This window comes from Spinacia oleracea, chromosome 5 (genome assembly GCF_020520425.1).
Source record: "Spinacia oleracea cultivar Varoflay chromosome 5, BTI_SOV_V1, whole genome shotgun sequence".
Classification (NCBI taxonomy): Eukaryota; Viridiplantae; Streptophyta; class Magnoliopsida; order Caryophyllales; family Amaranthaceae; genus Spinacia; species Spinacia oleracea.
This window is the reverse complement of record NC_079491.1, coordinates 42,790,428-42,800,364: the sequence shown is the minus strand read 5'-3', so window position 1 is coordinate 42,800,364 and position 9,937 is coordinate 42,790,428. Positions and strand designations below refer to the sequence as shown.

Genomic DNA, 9,937 nt, shown 5'->3' with positions numbered 1-9,937 from the left:
TTGCGAACAATTAATTCAGTAAGATCAAGTGATCGGAACAGCTAGCTGGAGCAATGCTTCCGATCAGTGAGTTCTAATGAATATTAAACTCACAGCTTACTCTTGACTGAACCTACAAGGTCACACCAATGACACGTAACAGATCACCGGATTAAATGAATCGGAAATTCATTTAATATCTTTTCGGGAATTAGTTGGAAAACGTATTATACGATACGACCTTGCATCGGAATCGTATATCGTATCGCGAATATTCTTAAGCTAGGCGAAACGAATAAATTGTATCGTACGACGTTGATTCGTCGTATACGAAACGATAAATAATATCCGGAACGATATTAAGTCGCGACTACAAAGAGCGACCCACGAGCCGAGTGCACGAGGCACTCAAGGCCCATGGGCGCGCTGGGCATGCAAGCAAGGCCGCAGCAACACGGCATCGCTGGCCCATGACCGAGCGAGTTGTGCGTGTGTGCGCGCGGGCCGAAGCAGCAAACAGCAACAGCAAGCGCGGCCCACGGCCCAGCGCGATGTGCTCGTGTGTGCTCTTGCACGGGCTTGCTGGCCGGCCTTACCCTTGTGGCTTGGTCGGTTAGTAAGGTTATGTTAATAACCTTCTAACCCTTTTTCCAACTACACAATTCAACACAATTCAGTGATACTCAAAACCCTAGAGTCACGGAGAACCCTAATTCTCTCGGTGCCTCCAAAAGTGAGTTCTTCCCAAAAGCAAAGTATCTTGATCGATTGTCTAAGCTACGATAATCAAGACGGAACTGATCGTGTCGGTGAACCAAGTACAGGAACGAAAAATGGAGTTCTAAGTTCGGGTTCGTTGACAATTTGTGGAAAACACGCTTCAAACGTAAGTATGCTTAATCTGTGCTTTATACATGCTTCCTGGCTTTGGGGATTGTTTCCGCACATGTTATTATGTTTAACTGTATTCCCCTACATTATAGTGCAGCAACAACCCTACAGTAGACATCCTAACACACAACACAACATCAACAAAAAAACAAAAATTTCCATTACTAACTTGACATGCAAGACATTAAACAACTAAATCATACTTAATTTCATGAAAACGCAAACAAACAAGTCATCTCCAACATCAAATGTCCAGAAACCCTAAACCCTAAATTTGCGCAACAGAAATTTGTAAAAACGAAAAAAAAGTTGAGCGATTGACATTACATACCTTAATCGATGAGCGAGTAACCAAAGAACACGAAATTCACACTTGAACTTGAAATTCTACAGCTTCCTTACGCAATTCGCAAAAACCCCCTTTCTGAGAATTCGCGTGTGTTCAAAAACCCAGAAAACGACTTCTCCAACTCAATGTGCACCGAAATTTCTAGGCTTTTTGTGTGAATGATGATGCAGTTATGGTGGAAGAATGAGGAAGAATAGGGGAGAGAGAGAGAGAGAGAGAGAGAGAGAGAGAGAGAGAGAGAGAGAGAGAGAGAGAGAGAGATGAGCAGTTTAAGAGTCGCAAATTTTTTGAACTGTAGAATGGGTAACCAGGGGTAGGGATGGGTTATGGCGCCCAAAAGCAAAATAAGGGCAATATAGTAAACTCCCTCTAACGGAGAGTTAACGTCCGTTAACTCTGTGGGAATTTGATAATATTGTTCGATTTGTAAGGGGTATTTGGTGAATTATTGGAACTTGATGGCCATTTGGTGAATTACTTCAAAACTCAGGAGCATTTCATGAAATATCCGTTAAATTTAATTCTTCTCCTTATTATTACATGATACCCACTAAATTTTATTTACTTTTAAATTTTATTATTATTAAATTGCTTCCATTACCGAACCGCCCAAACAGGCTTAAACATATCAACAGGAAGTTGTTCGACATATCCATGAAACTGTCGTCAACTTCGATAGGTAAAAAAAAAAAATAACATTGCAAACAAACAACATATGATATATTATGAAGTAAGAATTAAATCAAAGTCGGTACATTTTGTCACTCGACATATCATTAGTACATATATATATATATATATATATATATATATATATATATATATATATATATATATATATATAGAGCATTAGAACAAAGTTGATACCGAATTAGTTATTCCTAACCTATGCTATTGTGAAGTAAGAATTAAATCAAAGTCGGTACAACTTGTCACTCTATATATCATTAGTACAAATATATATAGAGCATCAGAATAAAGTTGATACCAAAGTAGTTATTCAAGAGCATACCGCGCGCCCTGACCACTAGTTTCTTAAAAGTTTCAGGGGTACTGGTGAATTTTGATAACACGAGATATCCGGTGTATTCTTTAGAACCTCCGGGTTATCTGGTGAAAAAACCGAAAAAATTGTTTACCTATTTCTTCATATAATAAAACTCTATGGATTGACACTAATACCCTTACTACTCTTCGGTTATCTGTCATTTAAAATACAAATTCATGAAAAATATTAAAGTCTGGCAGTTAGTAATTTTCGTACCACATCTCACGTCACTCATCTCCTATCCAACAGACATACTGTTTAATATAGTATGATAACTAATAAGTGTTACATGACTTGATAGTGGTGATAGGAGACTAACTACAACGAAAACGTTGTTAATGCACGTATTATTAGATGGAGAATCAATTAGACTATGTTCTCTATCCTTACGAGAGATAAAACAATGTACTTCGTATATGTTTTTGTTAACATCATACATGTCAATCTGATAGTTTGAAATCACCTGCAAAATATCTAACCAAACTAACACAAGTGATAATTCATTTTGTAACTTTAAGCTTTCAGGGTTGAGCCCTATTATTTGCAAAATACTTGAAAATGGCTCAAATATAGACTTGCATAACTCAATTAGCTAACATGTACCACCTTCGTTTCAAAATGATCTTTACACTTTCTATTTAAGTCCATTTTATAATGTTCTTTATAGGGATGCTAATGAGCCGAGCCGAGTCGAGCTCGAGTTTGGCTAAGCTCGACTCGAACTCGAAAACTCATAGTCAAACTCGACTCGACTCGAAAACTCGCGAGCTTAAAATTTTCAAACTCGACTCGAACTCGAAAACTAAACCTGAGCTCGAACTCGACTCGAAATCGGCTCGAAATCAGCTCAAAAACTCAAAGCCGAGCTCAAAAACTAAACTCAAGCTCGAACTCGGCTTGAACTCGACTCGAAGTCGGCTCGAAAACACAAGCACTCGAGCTAAAACTCGACTCATAATCGACTTGAAAACCCAAAATTGAGCTTAAATTCAACTTAAATCAAATTTAAATCTTATAAAAAGTAAGTTTATACCCCAAATCAATATATCCATTAGCCCAAATGAAAGCCCAAATGAAAGCCCAATGGAAGTGATTTGTACACTTTCATACTCAAAGAGTAATACTTATAACCCTTTTTCTCTTTCCTCCCTCACTTATTAACCAATGTGGGACAAAGTTAATATAACATTTTCTTCTTTCCTCCCTCACTTATTTACCCATGTGGGACAAAATGAATATACTTATTTCCTTCTTTCCTCCCTTATTTATGTACCAACGTTGGAGTAACGGTAGAAAACATTTTGACTGCCAAATAGTGTAATCCATATGGACGAATTAGATTTTTTTTTTTTTTGTCCTTAATAACTTATTCATCCATTTTAGGAAGAAAAAAAATATTTTTATTAAAGAATTAAAAAACATAAAATGATGAATAAAAATGATAAAATAAAACATTTATATTTTTATAACAGTTTTTATTATGTATATATAATTCGAGCTTCTCGAGCTTTTCGAGTCGAGTATCAAGTTGCTCGACTCGACTCGTTAAATTTTCGAGTCGATCTCGAGCTCGAGTCGAGCTGATTCGAGTCGAGTTTTGACCGAGCTTTGACCGAGTCGGGTTCGAGTAGCTCGCGAGTTCGGGGAGCTCATAAGCACCGCTTTTACGTTGTAGTTTATACTATGTTTTGACAAAAAAATTACTATCATACCTTTCTTACCCCCACAACATTTACAATTTTCCACTCAATTTATCCTACTTTATTTATTTATTTTCTGACACAAACCCTTATTTTTACAATTATCTTTATCCATATTTTATAATATTCAACCACCCTTTTTCTATTTTTTTTTTCAACATTTGTTTAAATAATAACTGTAAAAATCATTTAAAAAATAGGAAAAATTACTTTAAATAATCCAACCTTTTGACCATTTTCCGTTAATAATCCAACCTTTTGATTATTATCTAATAATCTAACCTTTATACCCTATTAATTTTTATTGCACCTAAACCACTTGCAACCGGCACAACAAGTCATCACCTTTATTTATTTATTTTTATTTATTCTAAAAAGAACCCATCCTTCCTCAAAACTGATTGCTGTATTTTTTTTCCTTTTTGATGGAATTATTTTATTTATATTTCTTAAAATTAATTTTACCTTTATGTAACAAAAAATTTCTCTCCATCCTTTTATTGTCTGTACCGCACCACCACCACAACCACTACCCAACCAATTAAACCAACCATCTTTCTCCTTCACCTCACCTCCTCACCGTCTATTCTTCACCACCAACAAACAATCACTAACACCCAAAATCAACCACCACTGCTAATACCCCTCACCTCGGAATGTCCCTAGCTCTGTCACCACTATCAAAACCATCTACAAAGTGGGGCGGCAAAATCTAGCAGATATATAACCACACCCTCATCAAGATCTACAAATCCGTTTCCTCATACTAAAATTTCAATTGAAATTCTCTTTAGTTATTTGAGTAATCCTTCATTAATTTTTTTACTAATCATAAAAAAAAAATCAATAGAAATTTCACTAGTTGAAGAGGCATAACTTGTTGGTGATTGACAAGAAGAATAAAGAAGGAATGATGATGAAGCGGAAGAGGAGGAGTTGCGGTGGTGGATATAGGAGATGATGAAGGTTTTTTTTTTTTTAATGTAATTCAAAGAAATAATATTAAAAATGAAAAAAATGGTTTTTATAATGGATTTGGTTAAGGGTTAGAGTTCTGGTGGAGGCCGCGACTAAACAAGGAGGAAGGGTAAAGAAAAGAAGAAAGACAAAAACTAGAAAAAGGAAGAAGGTAAAGGGAAAAAAAAAATATATATTAATTATTTTCTAATATAAAAATAACAAATGGTTGCATGACACGTATATAGGTGACCTGCTATACCGGGTTGGTGACTTGTTAGGTGCAATGAAAGTTAATGGGGTGCAAAGGTTAGATTATTAGATAATAATTCAAAGGTCGGATTATTAACAGAAAATCGTCGAAAGGTTGGATTATTTAAAGTAATTTTTCCAAAAAATATAGTAATAGATAATAGTTCAGTATGATCTTTTCTTCTTAACTGATTAAAAAACAGACCTTAAAAAATAAAAATGAAAACATGAGGAAGATATTAGCCATTCATATATAATAGGACAATGGTCGATGGCTTACCAGTAGAGAACAAGTAACAACGTTCTCCTAACTAATGGGCCTACCCAAAAGAAAAAAAAAACGATAGTAATTGACTTGAGTAAACTATTCTTAGTCTTGCCACCAAATTGACTTAACAAAATCCCCGCCATATTCCACAACTCCACTCACATACATCTGTGACCTGAGTATCAACCACAGCAATGGCAGTAACCGATCTCTTTGCCGGCGAGATAGCGACCGAGCTCCTTAAACATCTTATCGCCATCGTTCGTAAATCAACTCTCTGTAGAGCAAGTGCCGAGGAACTCATCCATCACATCCACGAACTCCTCCCCATCATCCAAGAAATCAAGTACTCTGGAGTGGAGTTACCTCAGTTTCGACAATCTCAGCTCGATCGAATCTCCGAAACTCTTCGTTCCGGTATGGAACTCTCCAATAAGGTGCTCGCTTCGAATCGATGGAACGTCTACAAGAATCTGCAGCTAGCTAGGAAGATGGAGAAGCTTGAGAAGAAGGTTTCAAGGTTTGTTCAAGGGCCTATGCAAGCTCATGTTCTTGCTGATGTTCATCACTTAAGGTTTGACTCGGCTGAGCGGTTTGATCGGCTTGATGGATCTACTAGAAGGATTGAGAGCCAACTAAGCTCGTTGAAGATTGGGGGTACTGCTGTTGCTGCTGCTGCTGCTGCTGCTGCTGCTGCTGTTGGTGGTGGGTGGGTGGAGGAAGAGATGGGGAGAGTGGAGGAATTACAAGGGATGTTTGAGGGTAGTTTGGGGAATTTGGCTTTGAGTTTGGAAGTGGGTGTTAAGAAAGTTAAGGAGATTGTTATGGGGAAGTGTGATGGTGTTATTGGGATTTCTGGGATTGGTGGTAGTGGTAAAACTACTCTTGTTAAACAACTTTGTAGGGATCATCAACTTAAATGTAAGTAATCTACACACCAACTCAAATATAGCTAGCTAGTAAAATGGTGCCGATAAACTTTGTGATGTATCAGTCCTTTTTTCTTTGGAATTCTTGTGATAAATTTGTTAAATTGTGTTGAATTCAAAAGGAACGGAATTAGGTTAGTCAAAATATTATGGAAGTCTTTAACATTCAGAGTTGAGTAAATCAGTAGACTTGCCTATTGACTAATTTAATCTTGAGTTCTAACTTTGTTTTGATCAAACTGTTGCAGCTTACTTTAGCGATCGGATTTTGTTCCTGACTGTGTCTCAATCTCCTAATGTGGAGGAACTGAGGTTAAGGGTATGGCAATTTTTGTCGGAAACGGAGTATATGGATAGCAAATCTGGAGCTGGTGCTCTGGTGGTATTGGATGATGTTTGGTCGCTATCAGTGGTGGAGCAGCTTATTTTCCGAGTGCCTGGTTGTAAAACCCTTGTTGTTTCAAGGTCGAAATTTCCAAGTGTTGCTAACCAGACTTATGAGGTTGAACTGTTGAACAATACTGAAGCTATGTCTTTATTTTGTCAGTCTGCTTTTGGGCAGATTTCTGTTCCTGTTAGCGCTGATGATCGATTGGTCAAACAGGTATGGGTTCAATTCAGTATTTCTCTAGAAATGTTGTTATCTATAACTATACATTAATGATTATGCTGAAGTTGGGATGGGTTTTTACTTGATAGGTTGTGAGTGAATGTAAAGGTTTGCCTTTGGCTCTTAAAGTAATTGGAGCTTCACTGCGAGGGCAACCACCCATGTTTTGGATAAGTGCAAAGAAGAGGCTTTCCCGGGGTGAGCCTATTGGTGAATCTCATGAGGTTAATCTGGTAAAGCGGATGGAAACAAGTATATCTTATTTGCCTGAAAAGGTTAAGGAATGTTTCCTCGACTTGGCTTGCTTCCCTGAGGACAAGAAGATCCCCCTAGATGTTCTAATTAACATGTGGGTTGAGATTCATGACATTGATGAAGAAGAGGCTTTTGCTATTCTTATGGAGTTGTCGGAGAAGAATCTTCTTTCTATGCTCAAAGATGCAAGGTACTTTTCATTTTTCAACCAAGAAAACCCACCTTGTAATTTAGAGATGTGACATTTTATATGCTCAATTCTCAGGGCTGGAGATCTGTATAGTAGCTATTATACCATCTTTGTGATGCAGCATGATGTTTTGAGAGACCTAGCTTTGCATTTAAGCAATTGGGGACACATTAATGAGCGAAAACGTCTGATTATGCCACAAAGAGAAGCAAGTCTTCCAAAAGAATGGGAGAGGAATGCAGATCAGCAATTCAATGCCCAGATTGTTTCGCTACATACAGGTATATAACTAACAATTCTCAGTTACAGTATTTCCTCCGCGCATAATGTTATGATGTATTAATTTTGTTACGATATAATGTATATACGAATATGCAGGTGAAATGAAGGAAACAGATTGGTTATCCATGGATTTCCCCAAGGCTGAAGTACTGATATTAAACTTTTCCTCAAACGAGTACTTTCTTCCACCCTTTATAACCAAGATGCCAAGACTAAGGGCATTAATATTAATCAACAACAGCAGCTTACATGCAGTCCTTGTCAACTTATCAGTATTTGCTACTATGGGCAACTTGAGGAGCCTCTGGTTTGAAAAGATCTCAGTTCCTCAGTTGCCCAAGAGTAGCTTACCATTGGTGAAATTGCGGAAAATATCACTAGTGTTATGCAAACAAGTTGATAAGATATTGGAGCAATCTGTTACGGATTTGGCACCCCATCTGTCAGAACTGACAATAGATCATTGCATAGACCTGGTGAAGTTGCCTGAAAGCATATGCTGGCTTCGCTCACTGGTGAGTCTAAGCATTACCAATTGCCACAGCTTAAAAGAGCTACCATCTGATATAGGTAAGTTGGATTGTCTACAAATCATGAGGGTGTATGCTTGCCCCAATCTGAAAAGTCTGCCTTCCGGTATATGTCAGCTAGTTTGGTTGAAGTACCTTGATATATCTCAATGTGTGAAAATGGTGTTACTTCCAGAAAACTTTGGTAGACTGATTAGATTGGAGAAGATTGACATGCGTGAGTGTTCCTACATAAGGACACTGCCAAAATCTGCAGTATCTTTGCAGTCATTGAGGCATGTCATATGTGATGAAGATATTTCGTGGATGTGGAAGGACTTGGAATTTGCTCTGCCTGGACTTCGAGTTCAGGTTGCTGAGGATTGTTTTGACCTTAATTGGTTGACAGACTGAGCAAATCAGGACTGGTTACAGGATACAAGGACTGGTATGGGATCTGATCATGGTAGATACTAATACAGTGCACATCATAGTAGGGGATTTGATCCCAACTCACACCAGGCAGTAGTGAATTACCGATGTATATAGTGGTAAGTTCAATGTTGAACTTATATCATGTACTACCTCCGTTTCAAAAAGATTTTTACAGTTACTATTTGCACGGACTCCAATGCAACATTTAATTACTAATATATTCAATTTCGTATGTGAAAACATTATAAAAATTTGATATTCTGAAAATAAATCCCGAGACCAGTCTAACAAGATCTTACATGTAACGTTTTGATGTATATATTAGTGAGAATTTACGGTTAAAGTTTTTATACTTTAGACACATTTTCCAAAGCGTAAAGAACTTTATGAAACGGAGGTAGTACTAGTTACTACTACTTACTTCAATCCCTTCATTTCTAAAACAAGTCTTTGCCCCTTTTTATTTGAACCATTTGCCATTTTAGAATGTCCCTGAAAGAATGGATAAAGTTTAATTTAGAATGTACAATGACTTTTACGTTGATATTCAGAATTGATGCGAAATGTAACAATAAAATACGGAGTATGTATAATGAGATAAATACAGAGTAAATGATAAGATGTATAATGATTTGACACTAGAAAATAGAGTATGAGATGAATTTGGTCTTCTCAAACATAATGGTGATTGATAGTTTTGGATGATTGAATTAGGGGCTGCTGACAATCAATGGGAGACATTCAACGACTTGTAAATTTCGTAGAAAAAATGTGCATATAACGACGCATTAGCTTCACGTCAACTACTCTTTTTGCTTGTCAACTAGACCAAACTTTGTGCCCAATAATGATGGCTCAACAATTTCTAACCATCTATCATCACCGTGGATTTTCGCACCCAAATAAAATTATCACCTGCCCGATAATTTTATTTACACCCATTGCAAATTATAATCGGTTGTATCATGTATGTGTTGTCCTATATAAACCAATCCGACAAATATTCTTTTGGTTTTCTTTTAGGACAAATTGTTTTTTACCACCTAAAAAATCAAAAAATTATTTTTTACCAACTTAAAAATTAAAACAACAACAAAGCCTTAGTCTCAAAATGATTTGGAGTCGGCTAACATGAATCGTCGTAGGAGATCGTCATAGTCACCAATCAAACCAGAAAGAGCAGGAAGTAAAAAGAAAAAAACAAGGAAGAGAAAGTGGAATTAATGAAAGTAAGATAAGAGAAAAATGTATATACATTATAGAAGAAATATTATAAGAGATAA

The 9,937-nt window shown here is 36.7% G+C and overlaps 1 protein-coding gene across 1 annotated transcript; it reads left to right on the top strand.

Moving 5' to 3' along the window:
- Positions 1 to 5,465: 5,465 nt before the first annotated feature.
- Positions 5,466 to 8,835, top strand: LOC110795543 (probable disease resistance protein At4g33300). Its single transcript, XM_022000559.2, has 5 exons — positions 5,466 to 6,365; positions 6,622 to 6,977; positions 7,073 to 7,428; positions 7,504 to 7,709; positions 7,807 to 8,835. The coding sequence occupies exons 1-5, from the start codon at positions 5,639 to 5,641 to the stop codon at positions 8,631 to 8,633; spliced, it is 2,472 nt and encodes an 823-aa protein (XP_021856251.2). The 5' UTR covers positions 5,466 to 5,638; the 3' UTR covers positions 8,634 to 8,835.
- Positions 8,836 to 9,937: the final 1,102 nt, after the last annotated feature.